The sequence below is a fragment of the Pseudorca crassidens genome, chromosome 8 (assembly GCF_039906515.1).
Source record: "Pseudorca crassidens isolate mPseCra1 chromosome 8, mPseCra1.hap1, whole genome shotgun sequence".
NCBI classification, from domain to species: domain Eukaryota; kingdom Metazoa; phylum Chordata; class Mammalia; order Artiodactyla; family Delphinidae; genus Pseudorca; species Pseudorca crassidens.
In genome coordinates, this window is record NC_090303.1 from 85062697 (window position 1) to 85086599 (window position 23903).

The 23903-nt window shown below is 42.8% G+C and overlaps 2 protein-coding genes across 2 annotated transcripts in view; both read left to right on the plus strand.

Moving 5' to 3' along the window:
- CPA2 (carboxypeptidase A2) overlaps positions 1 to 651 on the plus strand; it is a 55389-nt gene extending 54738 nt beyond the window's left edge. Inside the window, 1 exon segment of the mRNA XM_067747011.1 lies at positions 464 to 651. Coding sequence (XP_067603112.1) covers positions 464 to 651 — 188 coding nt within the window.
- A 2425-nt stretch (positions 652 to 3076) lies between these two features.
- Positions 3077 to 23903, plus strand: part of CPA4 (carboxypeptidase A4) — a 28489-nt gene continuing 7662 nt past the window's right edge. The window contains 8 exon segments of the mRNA XM_067747012.1: positions 3077 to 3843; positions 14002 to 14083; positions 14515 to 14545; positions 14548 to 14648; positions 15898 to 15996; positions 20631 to 20732; positions 22025 to 22129; positions 22895 to 23004. Of these exon segments, the coding sequence (XP_067603113.1) occupies positions 3776 to 3843; positions 14002 to 14083; positions 14515 to 14545; positions 14548 to 14648; positions 15898 to 15996; positions 20631 to 20732; positions 22025 to 22129; positions 22895 to 23004 (698 nt within the window). The 5' untranslated portion in view covers positions 3077 to 3775.

Consider the following 23903-nt stretch of genomic DNA (forward strand, 5'->3'; position numbering starts at 1 on the left):
TGTTATCAGAGCAAAGCCTGTTCCATCCTTATACTGAAAGTCCCCTGAGAGCAGGGACCAAATCTCTTCCTCTATTTGTAATCCCTTCTCTCCCACCAGAGGAAACAATGTTTACACCTAGCACCCAACTGAAGAAGGAAGTGGTGTAGCCTCCCTAAGCTGTAGAAGATGCCAGTAGGAGAGCAGGCAGGATTCCAAATGGGTGGGTGAAGCCAGAGGCTCCTAAGAACACCAAAGGAAGGCTAAGTATAGTGTCCATTTGAGTAACACCTTTTGCTTTTCAAATTAATCTTGTATTTTTTAATAAGCATGGCCCTCTACTAAGCTATCCCTGTTCTCAAGGTCCATGCAGATAGGGGCCTGACTTATTTTTGATAGTGGTGGAACTTAATATAGAGGTTACATAGCTGTGAGAGGCCAGTGGGAATAGTATAACCAGACTTTATTCTCATTTGCCCTTCAGACCAAGCCAGTGGAGGAAGCATTGACTGGTCCTATGACTCTGGAATCAAATAATCATTTGAATTTGAACTGGGAGACACAGATCGATATGAGTTCCTTCTGCTGGCCAATCAGATCTTACCCACAGTGAAAGAGACCTGGTTTGGCTTGAAGACAGTCATGGAGCATGTGTGAGACCACCCCTATTAAGGCTCTTGGGAATAAACACCATTAAAAGCTCTTTGGTTTGAAGCAAAGTTGGGCTGTGATTATTTATTTATTTTTTAAAATAAATTTATTATTTATTTATTTGTTTATTTTGTCTGCATTGGGTCTTCGGTGCTGTGCGTGGGCTTTCTCTAGCTGCAGTGAGTGGGGGCTGCTCTTTGTTGTGGTGCGCGGGCTTCTCATTGCAGTGGCTTCTCTTGTTACGGAGCACGGGCTCTAGGCTCACGGACTTCAGTAGTTGTGGCACGCAGGCTCAGTAGTTGTGGCTCACAGGCTCTAGAGCACAGGCTCAGTAGTTGTGTTGCATGGGCTTAGTTGCTCCGCAGCATGTGGGATCTTCCCAGACCAGGGCTCAAACCTGTGTCCCCTGCATTGGCAGGCGGATTCTTAACCACTGCACCACCAGGGAAGCCCCTGCATTGTGATTATTCCTTTTTCTTTTCTTTTCTTTTTTTTTTTTTAAAGATTTGTAATTTTTTTTCCTTAAACTTATTTATTTTATTTATTTATTTTTGGCTGCATTGGGTTTTTGTTGCTGCGCGTGGGCTTTCTCGAGTTGCAGCGAGCAGGGGCTACTCTTCATTGCGGTGCACGGGCTTCTCATTGAGGTGGCTTCTCTTGTCGTGGAGCATGGGCTCTAGGTGTGCAGGCTTCAGTAGTTGTGGCTCACGGACTCTAGAGCGCAGCATCAGTAGTTGTGATGCACAGACTTAGTTGCTCTGCGGCATGTGAGATCTTCCCAGACCAGGGCTCGAACCCGTGTCCCCTGCATTGGCAGGTGGCTTCTTAACCACTGAGCCACCAGGGAAGCCCCTGATTATTCCTTTTTCTAATCCTGATATAGGAGCATTATATCTTTGATTTATGTTGCCCTTAAACACAGCAACACTGAGCTGTACCCCTTTATCTTTTTAATCCCATTTTAAGCAAAATGCTACCAACATCCTTTAAAAATTAAAAACAAAATTGTCGTGAAATATACATACCATAAAACGATTTTAACCATTTTGAGTGTACAGTTCAGTGGCACTAAGTACATTCACAATGTTGTGCAGTCATCACCATCCATCTCCAGAAATTTTCCACTGTCCCAAACTGAAACTCTGCACCCCTTAAGCAATAAGTCCCTGTTCTCCCTCTTTCTAGCCCATGGTAATTCTGTGCTCTTTCTGTCTCTATGAATTTGCCTCTTCTAGGTACCATATATAAATGGAATCATATAGTATTTGTCCTTTTGTGACTGGCTTATTTCACTTAGCAAATGTTTTCGAGATTCACCCATGTTGTGGCATGTGTCAGTTCGTTCATCTTAATAGAGTAGCATCTTAGAGCTAGAAGGGGACTTTCGTGTTTATTTATTCAGTAAATACTAATTAAGCAACTGCATTGTGCTAAGTATCATGCTAGGTGCTGTATCCTCTGGTTCCATGTTGCCTTCTGCTTTTCTGTTTCTGGTATGCTGCATCAGAAAAACTAGTGGAGGTGCAAACCAATGACGCTCCTTCCTCCAGGCTGCCCCATCAAGTCTGGGTCTCAGATTCCATACAATTTCTCTTTAGACATTGGCTTCCATTAGAGATTTATATTTTCTTCATGTTGATGGCTTTCCCTGGGAGAAAAGGGTGGGAAGTGAATTTCAGCTTGCCTAGAATTCTGGGTACTTGATTCTTTAGTTCACATTTCTTGCAGATTCAGGTCTCAGCTTCTCTTTTTACTAATTTCAAAGCTGAAATCTATCATAGTGAAGTACAGCCCAGCCTTTGTGATAGACCAAGGTGGGCCTAGGAGTTCACTTCCAGTGTTGGAAGGACAAAAGAGCCCCAATAGAGGCCCCCAGCTCCACAACTCCTGACAAAGACTCTTCTTGACCAAACCTTGGACAGGCTTCCCTGAACTCTCTTTTCTACTAGCCTTGTCCTTGGGCCCTAAGTCAGTCTTAGCAAAGAATCCTGCTAAGTAATCCCCCAATCCTTGACATCTGATTGAGTTCCTCAACCACCACCATTGATGTCTAAGTCCTTGGCCTGCCTTTAGCAATAATCTGTTAGGTCAGTTAAACAAGAATCCCCCCTACCCTGATGTCTCCTCTTAACAGTTTTCCATCCACTGATCCCCTTGCTCTGCGTATCTTTACGTATTTGAAGTTGAACACAATTACTCTCTCTTATTGTATCTTGAATAAAGTCTTCCTTACAGTTGTAACAAGTGTCAGAATAACATCTCTTTAACACTCTCAACCATGACCCTTGGTTGAATCTACTCCCCTTGAGAAAGCGCAGAAAGTATGTAGATGGTGGGGGACAGTAGGGTGGGAGAGGCTTGTGGGATTTGGGGCACCTAGGACAGACTGAAAGGCCCTGAAAGGCCCTTCAAGAATCCTTGAAGAAGTCATGGAGATCATGAGTGTCTTCCATTTGTTCTGCTGTGACTTGGTGGAAAGGACACCAGACTCAGAATCTAGTAAATGCAAGAAAGTCTTATTATTAATAATACCATTAAACCTTACCTTTAGCTCAGATTTCAAGGAAAACTGATAATTTATTCAGACAAACACATTCCTCCTATACCACTTACCTCATATATTTCTGCCTTTTTAGTGGAGTCATACGAATTAAGTGTCAGATTCATAACAGAAGCCACAAACTTTCATCATGACCTGCTGTCACCAGAGAAGGGCTTGTCAAGTGTGTTAAGTGTGTGGTCTTGGAGTTGGCTTGGGGTTTCTTTGATAGTCTTTATTTATTTATTTTTACTCTAGAGGTAACTTCATCTCAGGTTTATAATCTGGCCTCCTCTATCAGTATAAATTCTATCCAGCACTATGGGACTTGCGTATTTACTCAAAAGACACTATTTAAATATCAAGTGATGAGCATTATAGCACCCTTAGCACAGACTTTTCCAGCCTGAGGAGCAAGTTCCTGACCTTGTAAATCAAGAGGCTTGGCTTTTATCACTCAAAAGGAATGAAAGAGGCATCTGATGTACTGTCAGAGTTTCAAGGGTGCTTGGGAGTCATATTAGCATTTTTGAGGACATGAGACTGCCTCAGACTCCTTATAAATACAGCTTGACTCAGCCACTCTATGACTGACACCCTTGGGACATGAAGTGGATACTGTTCTTTGGGGACCTTATTGGGTCCAGCATCTGTGGCCAAGAAAAGTTTTTTGGGTAAGTTCCTTTTGGACTTACTATTACTTGGTTAGTTCAGAGATATGGGAACCAAATGGATTTGGAAATGAATGGCTGATTATACTTCAAGTGGTACGGTGCTGGACTCCTGTCCCAGCTTTGCCCCTGTGTCATCCTGGGTCAATTACTTCTCTCTCAGGCTCAGCTTTATCTGTGATATCAGGACTAGGTGGTCTCCACAGTCCCTCCCCAGCTCCCTAATTCCTGCCAATACTTTTCCTTCCTAGTTCTTATTTGTAAGGTCAGTTTCAGGCATTTCTACTTTCTTACTCCTATATTATGAATTACTAAGAATTACCAGAAATTGTTTCAATTTCTGCCATGCTTAAGGGAAAACCTGGGTCATAGGCTTTTTGGCTTCGCTTCTCTGTTAATGGTTAAGGTTTGGTGGAGCTTTCTCGTCAGCATTTGGCATATGGAGATTTGATAGGTCTTGCCTAGCCGTAACTATGAAAAGTGACATGCAAGGATACACCTGTACATTCTGTGTGTGTGTGTGCATGTGTATGCACACACATGCACACGTGCTCCACACAGAATTCCTTGAGGTTTGCAAGGGAGAGGACGTTTGGGAGGTAGGAAAGGTGAAAGGATGGTATGGTACCCTACTAGAAGATTGGGGGGGATGGAGTCAAGATGGCAGTGTGGGAAGACACGGAGTACATTTCTCCCCACAACTAGGGCACCTGCCAGACACTGGTGGGGGACCTTGACACCCAAGAAGACAGGAGGAACCCCCAAGCGAATGGCTGGGGGTTGGGCCGAAGCTCCTGCAGTGGGAGCTCCAAGTCTGAACCACTGGACTAACAGAGAACCTCAGATCCCAGGGAATATTCATTGGAATGAGGTCTCCCAGAGGTCCTCATGTTGGCATCAAGACCCAGCTCTACCCAACAGCCTACAAACTCCAGTGTTGGAAACCTGAGGCCAAACAGCCAGTAAGACAGGAACACAATCCCACTCAACAACAACAACAAAAGAGACAGCAAAAGAATAAGTCACAGGTGAAGGAGCAAGGTAAAATCCTACAAGACCAAATAAATGAAGAGGAAATTGGCGCTCTACCTGAAAAACAATTCATAGTAATGATAGTAAGGATGATCCAGAATCTCGGAAATAGAATGGAGGCACGGATTGAGAAAATACAAGAAATGTTTAACAAAGACCTAGAAGAACTAAGAACAAACAAACAGAGATGAACAACACAGTAACTGAAATGAAAAATACACTAGAAGGAATCAATAACAGAATAACTGAGGCAGAAGAACAAATAAGTGAGCTGGAAGACAAAATGGTGGAAATAACTGCTGAGGAGCAGAATAAAGAAAAAAGAATGAAAAGAATTGAAGACAATCTCAGAGACCTCTGGGACAACACTAAACGCACCAGCATTCAAATTATAGGGGTCCCAGAAGAAGAAGAAAAAAGGGTCTGAGAAAATATTTGAAGAGATTAAAGTGAAAAACTTCCCTAAAATGGGAAAGGAAATAGTCACCCAAGTCCAGGAAGTAAAGAGACTCCCATACAGGATAAACTCTAGGAGAAACACACCAAGACACATATTAATCAAACTAAGAAAAATTAAATTCAAAGAAAAAATATTAAAAGCAGCAAGGGAAAAGCAAAAAATAACATACAAAGGAATCCCCATAAGGTTATCAGCTGATATTTCAGCAGAAACTCTGCAGGCCAGAATGGATTGACAAGATATACTTAAAGTGATGAAAGAGAAAAACCTACAACCAAGATTACTCTACCCAGCAAGGACCTCATTCAGATTCGATGGAGAAATCAAAAGCTTTTGAGACAAGCAAAACCTAAGAGAATTCAGCACTACCAAACCAGCTTTACAACAAAAGCTAAAGAAACTTCTCTAGGCAGGAAACACAAGAGAAGAAAAAGACCCACAAAAACAATCCCAAAACAATTAAGAAAATGGTAATAGGAACATACATATCGATAATAACCTTGAATGTAAATGGATTAAATGCCACAACCAAAGGACACAGACTGGCTGAATGGATACAAAAACAAGACCCATATATATGCTGTCTACAAGAGACCCACTTCAGACCTAGGGATACATACAGACTGAAAGTGAAGGGATGGAAAAAGATACTCCATGCAAATGGAAATCAAAAGAAAGCTGGAGTAACAATACTTGTATCAGATAAAATAGACCTTAAAATAAAGACCTTACAAGAGGTAAGGAAGGACACTATAAAATGTTCAAGGGATCAATCCAAGAAGAAGATGTAACAATTGTAAATGTTTATGCACCCAACATAGGAGTACCTCAATACATAAGGCAAATGCTAACAACCATGAAAGGGGAAATCGACAGTAACCCAATAATAGTAGGGGACTTTAACACCCCACTTACACCAATGGACAGATCATCCAAACAGAAAATAAATAAGGAAACACAAGCTTTAAATGACACAATAGACCAGATAGATTTAATTGATATTTATAGAATATTTCACCTGAAAGTGGCAGAATACACTTTCTTCTCAAGCGCACATGGAACATTCTCCAGGATAGATCACATCTTGGGTCACAAATCAAGCCTCGGAAAATTTAAGAAAATTGAAATCGTATCAAGCATCTTTTCTGACAACAATGCTATGAGACTGGAAATCAGTTACAGGAAGAAAACTGAAAAGAACACAAATACATGGAGGCTAAACAGTGCACTACTAAATAACCAAGAGATCACTGAAGAAATCAAAGAAGAAATTAAAAAATACGTAGAAACAAATGACAATGAAAGCACAATGACCCAAAACCTATGGGACGCAGCAAAAGCAGTTCTAAGAGGGAAGTTTATAGCAATTCAATCTCACCTCAGGAAACAAGAAAAATCTCAAATAAACAATCCAACCCTACACCTAAAGCAAGTAGAGAAAGAAGAACAAAGAAAACCCTAAGTCAGTAGAAGAAAAGACATAAAGATCAGAGCAGAAATAAATGAAAAAGAAATGAAGAAAACAATAACAAAGATGAATAAAACTAAAAGCTCGTTCTTTGAGAAGATAAACAAAATTGATAAACCCTTAGCCAGACTCGTCAGGAAAAAAAGGGAGAGGATGCAAATCAATAAAATTAGAAATGAAAAAGGAGAAATCACAACTGACACCACAGAAACACAAAGGATTATAAGAGACTACTACAAACAACTATATGCCAGTAAAATGGACAACCACGAAGAAATGGACAAATTCTTGGAAAGGTACAATTTTCCAAGACTGAACCAGGAAGAATTAGGAAATATAAACAGACCTATCACAAGTAATGAAATTGAAACTGTAATTAAAAATCTTCCAACAAATAAAAGTCCAGGACCAGATGGCTTCACAGGCGAATTCTACCAAACATTTAGAGAAGAGCTAACACTGATCCTTCTCAAACTCTTCCAAAAAATTGCAGAGGGAGGAGCACTCCCAAATTCATTCTATGAAGTCACCATCACCCTGATACCAAAGCCAGAAAAAGATATCACAAAAAAAGAAAATTATAGACCGATATCACTGATGAACATAGATGCAAAAATCCTGAAAAAACTACTAGCAAACAGAATCCAACAACATATTAAAAGGATCATACACCATGATCAAGTGGGATTTATCCCAGGGATGCAAGGATTCTTCAGTATATGCAAATCAATCAATGTGATACACCATATTAACAAATTAAGGAATAAAAACCATATGATCATCTCAATAGATGCAGAAAAAGCTTTCGACAAAATTCAACACCCATTTATGATAAAAACTCTCCAGAAAATGGGCATAGAGGGAACCTACCTCAACATGATAAAGGCCATATACGACAAACCCACAGCAAACATCATACTCAATGGTGAAAAACTGAAAGCATTTCCACAAGATCAGGAACAAGACAAGGATGTACACTCTCGCCACTATTATTCAACATAGTTTTGGAGGTCCTAGCCACGGCAATCAGAGAAGAAAAAGAAAAGGAATACAAATTGGAAAAGAAGAAGTAAAACTGTCACTGTTTTCAGATGACATGATACTATACATAGAGAATCCTAAAGATGCCACCAGAAAACTACTAGAACTAATCAATGAATTTGGTAAGCTTGCAGGATATAAAATTAATACACAGAAATCTCTGGCATTCCTATACACTTACAACAAAAAATCAGAATGAGAAATTGAGGAAACAATCCCATTTACCATCACAACAAAAAGAATAAAATGCCTAGGAATAAACCTACCTAAGGAGGTGAAAGACTTGTACTCAGAAAACTATAAAACACTGATGAAAGAAATCAAAGATGACATAAACAGATGGAGAAATATACCATGTTCTTGGATTGGAAGAATCAATATTGTGAAAATGATTATACTACCCAAAGCAATCTACAGATTCAAACGCAATCCCTATCGAGCTACCAATGACATTCTTCACAGAATTAGAACAAAAAATTTTACAACTCATGTAGAAACACAAAAGACCCCAAATAGCCAAAGCAATCTTGAGAAAGAAAAATGGAGCTGGAGGAATCAGGCCCCCCAACTTCAAACTTTACTACAAAGCTACAGTAATCGAGACAGTATGGTACTGGCACAAAAACAGAAATATAGATCAATGGAACAGGATAGAAAGCCCAGAGGTAGACCCATGCACATATGGTCACCTAATTTACAACAAAGGAGGCAAGAACATACAATGGAGAAAAGACAGCCTCTTCAATAAATGGTGCTGGGAAAACTGGACAGCTAAATGTAGAAGAATGAAATCAGAATACTACCTAACACCATACACAAAAATAAACTCCAAATGGAATAAAGACCTAAATGTAAGACCAGACACTATAAAACACTTAGAGCAAAACATAGGAAAAATACTCTTTGACATAAATCACGGCAAGATCTTTTTTGACCCTTCTCCTAGAGTAATGAAAATAAAAACAAAAATAAACAAATGGGACCTAATGAAACTTAAAAGCTTTTTCACAACAAAGGAAAGCATAAACAAGATGAAAAGACATCCCTCAGAATGGGAGAAGATATCTGCAAGTGAAACAACGGACAAAGGATTAATCTCCAAAATATACAAACAGCTCATGGTGCTCAATACAAAAAAAAAATAATCCAGTAAAAAAATGGGCAGAAGAACTAAGTAGACATTTCATCAAAGAAGACATACAGATGGCCAAGAGGCACATGAAAAGATGCTCAACATCACTAATTATTAGAGAAATACAAATCAAAACTACAATGAGATATGACCTCACACTGGTCAGAATGGCCATTATCAAAAAATCTAGAAACAATAAATGCTGGATTGGGTGTGGTGAAAAAGGAACCCTCCTGCACTGTTGGTGGGAATGTAAATTGATGCAACCACTATGGAGAACAGTATGGAGGGTCCTTAAAAAACTAAAAATAGAACTATCATATGATCCAGCAATCCCACTACTGGGCATCTACCCTGAGAAAACCATAATTCAAAAAGAGACATGTACCACAATGTTCATTGCAGCACTATTTACAATAGCCAGGACATGGAAGCAACCTAAATGCCCATCAACAGATGAATGGATAAAGAAGATGCGGCACATATATACAGTGGAATATTACTCAGCCATAAACAGAAACGAAATTGACTTATTTGTAGTGAGGTGGATGGACCTGGAGTCCGTCACACAGAGTGAAGTAAGTCTGAAAGAGAAAAACAAATACCGTATGCTAACACACATATATATATATGGAATCTAAAAAAAAAAAATGGTACTGATGAACCTATGGGCAGGGCAGGAGTAAAGATGTAGACATAGAGAATTGACTTGAGGACACGGAGTGGGAGGGTGAAGCTGGGGCAAAGTGAGAGTAGCAGCGACATATATACACTACCAAATGTAAAATAGCTAGCTAGTGGGAAGCTGCTGCATAGCACAGGGAGATCAGCTCGGTGCTTTTTGACCACCTAGAGGGGTGGGATAGGGAGGGTGGGAGGGAGACGCAAGAGGGAGGGGATATGGGGATATGTGTATGCATATGGCTGATTCACTCTGTTGTACAGCAGAAACTAACACAGAATTGTGGAGCAATTATACTCCAATAAAGATCTATTTAAAAAAAAAAAAAGGTTAAGAATCCTGGCCAAGGCCACTTAGCTGGTAAGCAGGGGAGTTGGAGCAAAACCCATATGCTTTTGTTATAACACAAGTTAATCTCCAGATAGAATCCTGTATCTCACTGATCTGTCTATATCTGTTAGTTTACTCTCCATTATACTATCTGGCTAAAGGGACTTTGGAATTGTTTATTGAGATAATTACTTATATGTGATTGAGTAATTTTTTTTTTTTTTTGCTGTACGCGGGCCTCTCACTGTTGTGGCCTCACCTGTTGCGGAGCACAGGCTCCGGACGCGCAGGTCCAGCAGCCATGGCTCACGGGCCCAGCCGCTCCGCGGCATAGTGGGATCTTCTCGAACTGGGGCATGAACCCACATCCCCTGCATCAGCAGGCGGACTCTCAACCACTGCACCACCAGGGAAGCCCTGATTGAGTAATGTTTATAACGATGACTTCCGTTCACACCTGGTCTCTACTGCCAAATAGCTCAGAGGGTTTAGGCATAGCAGGTGGTCAGGGAAGGAGATTTTTCCACAGGCAGCTCAGCAGTAAGTGTGTAATAACTACGCTTGCTGCCATGTGGGCTGATGCGTAGAGCTCTCAGGCTCTCGCTGCTCCTATTCACGTGGCTGAAAAATCTTTCTTTCTCAGGATACAGACTTCTCTTATAATGCAGCGGACGCCTGGGTTGAGGTTTCTTGGCTGAGCTCTGGAGTGCTCACCATAGGCGCTTGCACAGAAAGGGCTGTGTGCCTGAGCAAATTGCAGATGGTTTTAACCAATAGTGTCATCCTTACCCCCAAGTCTGTTCTTGCCTCATAGTAGGGAACCCAGCAAAGGTGGAGGCCACCATGGCCTCAGCAGCTCCCATGGGATGCACGGCCTAGGCAGCCAGCTTGGTGAACATTTAGAGCAAGGGGAAGCTGGCCTCTGAGCATTCAAGTGGTTGGGAAGCCAGGATGCAGGTTGGCTTGGAGGGGGAACAGTGCTGATGGAGATGAAGATGATGGTTTCTCCCCCCACCACACCCCCAGGTCTCTGTTCATTCCATCTAACTCACCTACCTCCCCAGTCTCTCTCACTCTGCTGGTGTCTTCTGTCCTGGGATTCACTCATCTTAAGGATAGGATGGTGACCAGGATGCCTAAAGGTGCACAGCAAGCATAGAACAGGAAGAAGTTGCAGAACTTGTAACATCAGCAGTAACTGGTTGGCATTTAAGAGTTCTGTGAAATCATCTCTTGTGGTGGCTTCTAAGCCTGGCTGGGGATGCAGGTGAGAAAGGCACAAAGAACAGGCCACTTGGCTGCCCACATGGTAGAAGGGGGAGAGGTAGAAGCTCAGCACCAAGGTGACTATTGACTCTCCAGAACATGGCACACATGTGAGGGTGACTGAGAGTGGATCACTAGCCATTGCGCGGTGGCAGCTGGCCAGCCCTGGGTATTGGAAAGTACCAGAGTTAAGAAGAGCTCTAGGAGCACGTACCTGTGTGGAGTAGGAGGGGGGGTGAACATGGCAACCTGCAAACCCCAACATGTCCCCCTTCCCAGGCCAATCTTCCATCTTCAGAAAGAGCTTAAGGTCTGTGAAAAGATTTCCAGGTGGTGGAGATAGGTTGTGTTCTGCCACCCACACTTTCAGGAAGGTATTTTCCAAATAGAGACAAGGACAGTGAGGGCAAGAGAGAGGCTGCCCTTCACCTGGCACCCACTTATGTTCTCTCTGTTTCTAGATATTGATGGGCTTATGTTCATGAGAATAACATAAGATTCTCCCCACGCCCTGCCAGCTTTTAGCACCATCTGAAGTCTGTCACCAAGGTTGTCTGCTCTGGTTGGGGAAAACCTCGTGGGTGATGGGAACTGGTCCTAAGGCCTGCGTGGCAGATTGGCTAGGAAGGTAAAGAAAAGGGCTGGACATCCAGGCAGAGGGAACAGCATGTGCAAAGGCATAGAAGGGCAAAGTATATGGTGAATTCGGAATTTCAGTGAGGCTGGAGCCAAGAATGTGTAGAAGGGAGAGGTGGAGGAGAGACAGATGGGGAAAGGCTCCATTCTGCACCAGCCTTTCCGCCCTGTCTCTCTGCATGCTGCAGATGTGTCTTTATCCTTTGGAGCTGGGTTAATTAGGACATGATGAAATGCACTGTGGTTTTAATCATCATCTGGGCCAGTTAGATTCACTGTGTTCCCTTATCATGAACAGTGCCCAGGAGTATGAAAGTTCTGTTGTGAAGTTATCACTTTGGGAGAATTAAAACACATGCTGTGGATGAATGTGTAACATGATTTTCATACTCTTAAGAGCTCCTTATTCTTATGTTTCTCTTGTTTTTCCTCTTCCTGTTCCTTCTCTCTCCTCTTTCTCTTTGTGATTACTCAAGTCAGTGCTGTATTTTACCGATGCCTCATTTTGCTAACAGAGATGTCAATGCACAGGCACTTTCCAGAACACCCATTTTTAAGACGCCTCTTTTTCTGGGGTATTAGGGTGAGTTGTGACAGAGCATGAGTTCTGCAGATGGGTCCTTGTACTCAGCCAGGAGGAAGGATTTCTCTTCTGTTTTCAACCTGTTTCTTTTGCAAGGCTGCTTTCCTGTGTCAGGGAAATGGTGGTTTGATTCCCCATCTTTGCAGGGCTGCAGTCCAACACCTAGCAAGCCTGTTGGGTTCAAGCTGAGACCCGCCAGCCAGTGGCTTCTCCACCATGGCCTCAGCAGCTCCCATGGGATGCAGTTGGCTGCCCACCTCCGAGAACCCTGTGGAGACCGGATGAGCTGGGAGAAAGTGAAGCTTCATCAATGGCGTTTCCTCCAGACTTGCCATCTGCAACAGAAGCAACTCTGCAGTGGACCTTGCCTCCTTGATGCTAGCCTAGACCCCACGGAGATCCCCCAGAAGCTCCCAGAACAAAGTTAAACTCTGAGAGTCCATCCGGATTGAGCCAGTTTTCTGATGAGGAGATGCTGATCTGCCACATGTGGCTGCACGTTTAGCTCCCTGTGACAGAACCATTTTCTCTGTCAACAGGTCCTTCAGCCCACAGCCCTCTCCAGCAGCTTTTCCTGCATTCATTTGTGTTAAAGGGATGACGCATGTGACAGCGTCGAGTGTGGATTCATTCGGGCCGTCACCTAGCAACGGCCTAATGGCTCCCCTGGCTTTCTGAGCCGGCCCAGAGCACAAAGGCAGCTTTTCAGGCTCGGCCTTCTCCCACCCACACACAGGACTTCAGGGGCCTCTACCCCTGCTGCTGCTGCGGGAGCTAAATGGTGTATAGGAAACAAGTGCGGGACAAATAACAAAGGGGGATTCGGGACTGGCCCCTATCAGGGCCCCATAGGGAGGATGAATCCCGAGTTCAGCCCCAGTACCATGCATTTGTATAGGGTTCTGGAGCTGGAAGGGCCTGGGAGAGCACCCAGCCTCTCCCCTCTTTGCTAAGAAGAAAAATAACTAACCCTCCAAGGATGGAAGGTCTATTCTCTTTTCTAGCTCTTTCCAGCATGGACATTCAGCCAGAGTTTCAGTCCTAGACCCTGACAGTGAAGAAGTGCTTCTTTATGTCTTGAGTTAGCTTTGCGTGTAACTCAGGAACATTCCTTTCTGCAAAATATATATGTTTTTCATTATAAAGTAATATGACCACATTACAGAAAACAGATACGAGGGGAAAAAAGTAAGTCATCCATAATCCCATGACCCGAACATAAGCACTGTCAGCATTTGCTATATTTCCGTTGTCTGTTTTTCTTCCAATGCATCTGCTTTTTCCATACTTGCAATCATGGCATACATACAATTTTGTGTCCTGCTCTTTCACTTAATATTTCCCTTAAAGTTATACCATAAGCACTTTTTCATATTTGCCACGTAGTCTTATTTTTAATGGCTATACATTATAACCAGAGACTAGACCATTTCCTCTCATTCGGCCCAGTTATGTCTGGGATAGTAGGCCTGAGGTTTATTTGCCAGCTGAAAGCTCACCATTATCTTTTACTTTTTTTTCCTTTCTCCAGGGACCAAGTTTTCAGGATTAATGTCAGAAATGGAGATGAGATCAGCAAACTAAGTCAGCTAGTGAATTCAGACAACTTTAAGGTACCTAGTTCTCCTTCTCTTGGGTATCAATTAACTTTAGTGGGAGAAGACTCTTGCAGCACTGGCATTGTTATTCCTGAAGAGTTTCTGTGTATAATCCTGTATTAGTCAACATGCCTTTATACAATTGAGAGGGTTGGTGGGGGAGAAGTGCTGTAGATCGCAGCAGTGCTGTCCAGGGAGATGAGAGCCCTCAGCAATGGGCTCCATCTTTCTGTCTGCATTGACTTATTACTTCTTGGGCTTTGCCAAGTATTGCCTGCTGGGGAGGCCTGACCAGATAAAATTATGAAATGGCGAAGTTTTCCCTTGTGCAGAATCCAACCCCTCAGGGATCACCAAAGCTTTTGGCAGCTGTTCTAGAAGAATGAGCTCATTGTGCCTTTTACCTGAACTATCCTTTAACCTGGTTTTACTTCTGTTCTCTTCAGCTCAACTTCTGGAAATCTCCCTCTACCTTTGATTGCCTGTGGATGTCGTGTTCCCTTCTGTCAGTCTGCAGCCAGTCAAATCCTTCCTGAAGTCCCAGGGCTTAGAGTACTTGGTGACTGTTGAAGACCTGCAGGTGGATAGGCCAAGGTCCCTCACTGGTCTCACATAGGACCAAGCAGCCAGAGTGGACTTGAGACATTTTCAAGTTCTGGTCTTATTCTTCTCCATTTAAAAGATGAAGACATTGAAGTATATGGAAGTAAAGTGCAGTGACTTGTTAGAGGAACATGTTGTACTAGAAAGGGCATACATGGGTTAGGAAACCAGCCAGATCTGGATCCAAATACTGATTTTGCTAACTGCTAGCTGTGTGACTTTGGACAAGCTGTTAACCTCTTGAGACTCTGTTTCTTCATCAGTAAAACGGTAATAGTTATACCTACTTCATACAATTTATTGAGAAGTTTAAGTGGCTCAATGTACATAAAATGTCTAACAGTGCCAGGTATGTCATAGATGCCCCACAAGTATTAAGTCCCTCTCCCTTTTCTTATTTGAAGTCAGGAGGGAAGAACAGAGTGTATGGTGGGTAGAAGGTGGGGCCCTGGTGGGGAGGTGCTGAAGACCAGTCATAAAAAGCATCCTTTGGGAATTCCCTGGTGGTCCAGTGGTTAGGACCCCACACTTCCACTGCAGGGGACATGGGTTCGATCCCTGGTCGGGGAACTAAGATCCCGTGTGCTGTGCGGTGCGGCCAAAAAAAAGCATCCTTTGAGAAAGGGAGAATGTCACCAGCAGCCCCCAGCAGAGGGAACATCACTGCCTAAGCCAGACACCAGCCTCATGAGCTGTATTTGAACAGCAGGGCAGTGTCTGGCTCATGTTCTCTCCTTCACTGAGGTGGGTTGTGGACTAATTGGTGATTTGGCCCAGGAGTTTCCTGATGGTGTGAGCAGCTGTGAGCTTATTAATCATCCTCACATGTCACAGACATCTGCCAGGAACCTTCAAAGTATGAGTGGTTGTAAGAATTTCTTTGTTTCTGAATGGTTTCCCAAGCTGGGTATTTCAGAGGCACTGGATACCAGATGCAGACTGATGGCTAGAGAATTTGTGGTATAGAATAACCAAATAGCACATATGTTGCTTCCAGGAAGTAAGTAGGTTTTGAATGAGGTGATGTACATTGGGCTCCAAGAAGTAAGATTATATAGATATGTGGAAGAAATCAGACCTCCTTTTACACCTTGACATTTGTGCTTCTTGATATGTGTGCCAAGGGTGCTGCCATCTTGGCTACCACATGTCCCAAGATATGGTGGAAACAGCATGAAGCTCCATCCCCAAAGGATCACTTTGTAATGTTGCCCTGTCTGTTTTAGGCCCTTTTAGATAATGAAGATGAGGAAATGCAGTACAATGAAGGTCAAGAACGGAGCAGTAATAACTTCAACTATGGAGCCTATCATTCCCTGGAAGCTGTAAGTATTTCAGAGCAGGTTAAGATCAAGGTCATTGGCTACTCTTCAATTCTTTTCTTTTTTTTTTTTAATTTTAGAATTTTTAAAATCTTTTTATACAGCAGGTTCTTACTAGTTATCCATTTTTCAATTCTTTTCTAATTCTTTGTTTGTTTATCTCCCACCAACACCTAAGAGCATAGTGAAACACAAACTGAACATTTTCTCCCACGTGCTTCGTTCTTTTCTTAAGCAACCCCTCAAAGAAAACCATGAAATAATTGCAATCATTTCCAGTCCTTGTAATTCAACCTTCTTATACCCCACCAGAATCCCTGTATTTTATTCACTCAGATTAAAGTGTTTCTTATCCCAGGCAAATAGACAAGTGATTATTTCCAAGGTTAACCAAATATTTCCACTCATTTATCATGACTACTTATAACGTATATTTATTCCATAATGCGCTTTGGTGCTGTGTTTAGTTAGAAATCACTTATATAGATGACTGACTTTCAAGGTAAGCCAACCCTTCAAATGAGAAATTTAGAGCAGAATAATTTAATATGATATTGGAATTTGAGGAACCAAGAAGGACTGGAATGGAACTGAATCACATAGCATACGGTTTTCTTAGGTCCCTCAATGTCTTCTTCCTTAGTCTGGAAACTCTCTATTAACTCAGGAAGACACCCCAAATCTAAATTGGTATTCTTCCTATAGCTGAATATATGTTGTTCTTTATATCCAAAGATAGAGTCCTTGGCATGCTTTTCATGAGGCATATCCTTTGAATTATTTTTCTTCTAGATGAGGTTTTTTTCAAAGCTTGACCAAATATTTCCCCTTCTTTCCCAGGATTGTCAGTAGCTTTGTTTAATGTGTACACTTCCAGCCGCACTGCCCCTTGATCCCTCTTGTGACCAATGACATACAGCTGCAAAACACCTGGATAAAGTTAGGAGTTCAGTCCAGGGCCATGGACGAAAGCAGAGCTAAGGGCCCACACAGGGATCAAACCCATGATGTTAGCCTCATTAACATGGGGCACTCCCTAGCTGAGCTAACCAGTAGCAAATGTCACCCCAGATTCTGGAAACTCCATCCCCTCACCTGCCTGCTGCAGGAGCCTCACTTTCCCATCCACTCACTTTTGTTCTCTGGCTTTAGGTATCATTGTCATCTGGCTTACAGCCATCTATCATTCCCTGCAAGGCCTTTTGCTGTGGGTTGGTGTACCATCTCCCTTCTGACTTGTTCATAGTCAGTTCTTTTTAAAAACAGCTTTTAAGAGCTCATATTCCACAATCACTTGGGCCTTCTTAGGTCTCTAAAGGGAATTTCATGTTTGTCTCTGCCAGGGTTTCTAGTTTCAGATCCTTTGTATGTATTGTTGTGGTTGCTGTTATTGTTGTTAGTTTTGTGGGTAAGTTTTCCCCTGATGTTGGCAGTGTGAATTTGCACCCCTCATCTGGACACAGCTTAGTGTTTTAACTTTTCCTGGGTGACTCTTTTTCCTCTCACGACTCAGGGCAGGCATCTGACGTTCTAGGGTCAGTGGGTAGAGTTTCCAGGCCCTTTGCATGGCCAGAATTACCAATTCCCAGCTCTCAAGTTCCAGCTCCTTGCCCCATGCAGGGTCCATTGCCCTCTACTCCTATTCCTGGTTGCTATAAACTCTCGGTGCCTAAAGTGGATATCTGGTTCTGGGGCTTCATCTTCTGCCCTTTACTGTGTTACCTTGTTCCCTCTAAATTTCTGGCACCCACAATTTTTCCTTTTTTTTGGCTTTTAAATTTGGCTGGGACTCATTTTCATTGTATTTTATCTGGCTTGTCTATATATTTGGGAGGTAGTTTCTTGCTTCTGCTCAATCTGCCATAATGGCTGCAAGTCTGATAAATCCTTTAAGCTTGATTTTATTCTATATTGATTACACATTTTCGTTCTTGGTAAAGCTCCTTCTTTCAATTTTAAGGTCTAAACAGAAATTTGTTTATTTCCTTATTTCAATCCTCAAAAGGTTTGAACAACTAAGATGGATGAACTCCATTTAAATCAAACTTTTTTTTTTTTACTGAAAGCAAATGGAAGCATTTGTAGCCGTGATTTATATAGCTCTTCACGTGCCCTCTCAAAGCCTTTGAAGAATCATTTCCAAAGTGGGGTGCTTGTATGGCAGGGTATAAGCAAGATGGTCCACTGGGATGGAGAAATAAACTATTGCAACTTCTATTTATATTTCTACATATATTTGTATTTATTATTATCTTTAAAATAAATTTATTTATTTATTTTTGGCTGCATTGGGTCTTTGTTGCTGAACGTGGGCTTTCTCTAGTTGCGGCGAGAGGGGGCTACTCTTTGTTGTGGTGCACGGGCTTCTCATTGCGGTGGCTTCTTTTGCTGTGGAGCACGGGCTCTAGGCGCATGGGCTTCAGTAGTTGCAGCACATGGGTTCAGCAGTTGTGGCTTGCGGGCTCTAGAGCGCAGGCTCAGTAGTTGTGGCACGCGGGCTTAGTTGCTCCGTGGCATGTGGGATCTTCCCAGACCAGGGCTCGAACCCGTGTCCCCTGCATTGGCAGGCAGATTCTTAACCACTGCGCCACCATAGAAGTCCTGTATTTATTGTTAATGCAACAATTTTTTTTAACATCTTTATTGGAGTATAATTGCTTTACAGTTGTGTATTAGTTTCTGCTTTATAACAAAGTGAATCAATTATACATATACATATATCCCCATATCTCTTCCCTTTTGCGTCTCCCTCCCTCCCACCCTCCCTATCCCCCACCTCTAGGTGGTCACAAAGCACCGAGCTGATCTCCCTGTGCTATGTGGCTGCTTCCCACTAGCTATCTATTTTACATTTGGTAGTGTATATATGTCCATGCCACTCTCTCACTTTGTCCCAGCTTACCCTTCCCCCTCCCCGTATCCTCAAGTCCATTCTCTAGTAGGTCTGTGTCTTTATTCCTGTCTTGCCCCTAGGTTCTTCATGACCTTTTCTGTTTTTGTTATTTTAGATTCCATATATATGTGTTAGCATATGGTATTTGTTTTTCTCTTTCAGACTTACTTCACTCTGTATGACAGACTTTAGGCCCATCCACCTCACTACAAATAACTCAATTTCATTTCTGTTTATGGCTGAGTAATATTCCATTGTAGACATGTGCCACATCTTCTCTATCCATTCGTCTGTTGATGGACACTTAGGTTGCTTCCATGTCCTGGCTATTGTAAATAGAGCTGCAATGAATATTGTGGTACATGACTCTTTTTGAATTATGGTTTTTGCAGGATATATGCCCAGTAGTGGGTTTGCTGGGTTGTATGGTAGTTCTATTTTTAGTTTTTTAAGGAACCTCCATACTGTTCTCCATAGTGACTGTATCAATTTACATTCCCACCAACAGTGCAAGAGGGTTCCCTTTTCTCCACACCCTCTCCAGCATTTATTGTTTGTAGATTTTTTTTTTTTTTTTTGCGTTGTGGAGCACAGGCTCTGGACGCGCAGGCCCAGCGGCCATGGCTCACAGGCCCAGCTGCTCCGCGGCATGTGGGATCCTCCCGAACCGGGGCACGAACCCGCATCCCCCACATCGGCAGGTGGACTCCCAACTACTGCACCACCAGGGAAGCCCTATTTGTAGATTTTTAGATGATGGCGATTCTGACTGGTGTGAGATGATATCTCATTGTAGTTTTGATTTGCATTTCTCTAATTAATGATGTTGAGCATTCTTTCATGTGTTTGTTGGCAGTCTGTATATTTTCTTTGGAGAAATGTCTATTTAGGTCTTCTGCCCATTTTTGCATTGGGTTTGTTTTTCTGATATTGAGCAATGCAACAATTTTTGTTTCTATTTTTTGTTTTATAATGTACATAATATACTTGTGTGGTATTATATATATTCATGGTGCATACTGAATTTTTTTTTTTAAGAAGATGTTGGGGGTAGGAGTTTATTAATTTATTTAATTTATTTTTGCTGTGTTGGGTCTTCGTTTCTGTGTGAGGGCTTTCTCTAGTTGTGGCAAGCGGGGGCCACTCTTCATCGCGGTGCGCAGGCCTCTCTCACTATTGTGGCCTCTCTTGTTGCGGAGCACAGGCTCCAGACGCGCAGGATCAGTAGTTGTGGCTCACGGGCCTAGTTGCTCCGCGGCATGTGGGATCCTCCCAGACTAGGGCTCGAACCCGTGTCCCCTGCATTAGCAGGCAGATTCTCAACCACTGCGCCACCAGGGAAGCCCAACTGAATTTTTTTTTTAACTGATGGAGAAAGTGATAAAAAAGTTTGGAGAGCAATGCTTTTTAAGAACCTTGGCTAAATGGGACCCTTGCTGATTATTGAGCCTAGTATACTGCAAAGGGCCACACTGTTGGAGCAGTATCTGCACAAGTCTCTCTACTCTAGTTTAATGGGCTATAATTTTGTGGACAAATAAAATGTGTTTTTCTCTAGAAAACTGTAGAAACGGATTCTTAGGCAGTTGCTTAAGAATAAGCATTCCATGCCGATAATATTGACAACCCCCAGGTTAGGGGACTGTAAAAAATCATTAAGGTCAACAAGATTAAGTTCACATATACCCACCCAGAGCTGAACAAAATTTTTAAATGCTCCTGTGTTTACCTTTTCACAGTTCAGATTTACCATGAGATAGACAGCATTGCCAGAGATTTTCCTGACTTGGCAAGCAGGGTGAAGATTGGGCATTTATTTGAAAACCGGTCAGTATATGTACTGAAGGTGAGGCCCCATGCACTTTGAAGGGCCCGACTAGACTCAGGTTCCTGGTTCCTTGTGTCCAAGATTCAGCCCTCACACCTCTGAAAGAGGTAGCTTTATAGGACCTCCTTGACTTTAGGGAGGAGGGTGAGGTGAGGAGACATCTACCCGGATTCGAATTTGGTCTGACAGAGGGTCCCCTGCTTCTGCCTAATGTGGGAGGAGTAAGAAGGAGCACATCGCATTCCAAGTTTTGGCTGAAAAGCAGAATCAGGAAGAGATGGGAGGCGGTTAGTGTTCTAGAAAGCTCTCAGATTGGCCACAGTCTTTTCCCTCCATTCCCATCTTCTGTAAATATTAAGACAAATTGGGATGGGCCTAAAAATTCTATTCTGCTTATTTTCCTTATTGGAAAAGCAATCTAGGAAGCTGATTTTAGGGTTGATGTAGTTTTAAGCCCAGTCTATGATCCTTGGCTGCATAAAGCCTAATTTCCAGATATTTCTAACAGATTTCAGGTCTATATTGGCAAAAGAAATAGAGAATTTATGGCAGTGACATAAATTACATAAATAATCCAGCCAAATGAATAAAAAGGAATTTGGAGTTACAAACCATGGAACAAGTGATGGTGCCTAGAATTTGTCAAACCCTTGAATCCATACAGGCCCTGAGGAGCCCAGGTTTATAGCAATGGTGAAATTACCGGTGGGAGAAGACCTGCCATTGAGCTGGTTGCTGTAAAATTATCTACATGAATTTAGATTATTTGCCAACTGCTGGAGACCCTTGCTTCATTAGCACCAAGCTCTGACCCAAGGGGGCCCCACACTAAAAAGCAGCAGCCAGAATTCATTTCATGCTGTTTACAAAGAGCTTTAGTGAACCCTCCCTTTCCTCATTTTAAAACTGATTTCATTTATTGCCTCAAGTAGAACAGGCTGGTTCATGCACTTTTGTGTCTCTCTGTTGGGCTACCATTTGAGGTCTTTCAAGAGGCATAATAGTATCTCTAATCACACGGGCATTATAATTCACAGTAGCAATTGTTTCCCCTTCCTATTTGCTTCCAACCTTGGAGTGGCTCAAGCTGCCCGGAGCTGCGGTGCTGCAACTGGGCCCTGCCAGCCAACAAATTAAGCTCCCTGGTCACGAAGAAGCCCGATAAAGGGATGGTGCCCTCAGACATTTGGTCTCTGAATGATCTTAAATTGATTAAATGAATAGGGGCGAGCTGGGAAGAGGAGAGGAGAGGTGAGCGGAGACGCAGGCGGGCAGGAGGGTCATTTTCTGGCCTCTTTTTCCTTCCACAGTTCAGCACTGGAGAAGGCAGGCAGCAGCTGACCATTTGGCTGAATTCAGGTATCCATTCCCAGGAGTGAATCTCACAGGCCACGGTGATCTGGACCGCAAGGAAGGTCATGTTGCCTTGTATTACCCCAGAATTCTGTTGGGCCCGGATTGCCCTGCAGCGTCCCACACAGCTAGACCCTGGCGATGAGATAGGAAGGCACTATGCACAGACATGATAGGCTGGGGGGGTGCCTTTTCTGATTGGAGAAGCAAAAGATCAGAGCCCCATAGTCAGGCCACTGTGGCTAAATGACAAAGTGCATTCATAGCAGCAAGCAAGCTAATGAGCTGCAGAGGTGGCCCTAAAACCCTGACCCACAGTCAGTCCCGCAGGAAGGGAGCAGGGTCTTCTCAGTAGCAAAGCTCAGGTAAGCTTTACCTTTAGTCCCTTTCAGGCCACCCAGACCCTCAGGGACCTCATGCTATCTCCATGTCCCTCTGGAAAGTCTATTTTAAGCCAGCACCAGTGGAGGGGTGGTGCAAGTGGAGGATCCATCTTCCCTACCCCTAGCACGGGGAGGGGGCGTGCTCAGATTCCTAATAACTATTATGATGTGCGGCTCTCCCCTCCCCTGTTCCCGCCCCCTGGAAGGAATGAATAAACAAGGCAGCCCAGGACTCACTGAGGTTGATGTCATCAGGCAACCATGTTTCCCCAGGTTTTGAAGTGCTCCATGGGCTTTGCAGAGCACTGCACCTATGAGGGTGGCAGGGAGGCTGCAGAGGGTGGATGCTGTTCTAGGAGTTGGGCATCTTGGGAAGATAAACGGACTTAGACCTAGCAACCCAGCCTGCAGGGCACAGCTGACAAGCTCGTTGTCTCTGCTTAGACTGTATCTGATTATGGGAAGGATCCAGCCATCACCTCCATCTTGGAGAAAATGGATATTTTCTTGTTGACTGTGGCCAATCCTGATGGATATGTATACACACAAACTCAAGTGAGTAATACTGACAGAATAGGCTGGGTTTGGAGTTAAGACTTTTTTGTTGAATTCCTTGCTTTGCAACTAAATAGTTGTATGACCTTAGAGAAAACTTCCACAAAATGTGCACGTTAGGAGCTTCCTTGGGGTCTCATTTTCCAGTCATTCTCTGAGCTAAGAGTCACCAGGGAATATTTTTTTCTTAGAGAGAATAGTCTAATGAACTCCCTATTATGGATCTTGAACAATTATCAACACTTTACCAATCTTCTTTTCATTTCTTTCCCTCCCACACATTTTTCCTGATGTATTTTAAAGCAAATCCCAGACATAAGGTTACTTCATTCAAACTTCTTTAGTAGTCATCTCTAGCTGATGATAATTAAAACAACGAACAATATACCACTATCAACTGTAAAAAATTAATGGAAGTTCTTTAATATCATCTGATATCCCTAATTATCTTTAAACTGTCTTTTGAGACAAGTTTGTTGAAATCAGGATCCAAATAAGGTCTGTACCTGCATTTGGTTGTTACGGCTCTGCAGGCTTTTTTATTCTACAGTGGTACCACCCCCGCCCCCCCCAACATATCTTTTAAAATGTCATTCATTTGTTGGAGAAACCAAGTAAATTGTCCTGTAGAATGTGTCACATTCTGAATTTGCCTGATGGCTTCTTTGTTCTATGCCATTTAATTTATTCCCTCATCTCCTGTATTTCCTATTCACTTGTGGTCAGATCTAGATGCTTGGTTGGAGTCAGGTTAATTTTTTAGGCAAGGATAAAATAGTTGCCGTGCACTTCCTGTCACATCAGTGATCACTGAGGCCCATAATGTCCATTTGTCCCACTTTTACTGAAGCCCAAAGTTATTCAGTGGACTCAGATGGTGTCAGCCTGGGTCCCATCA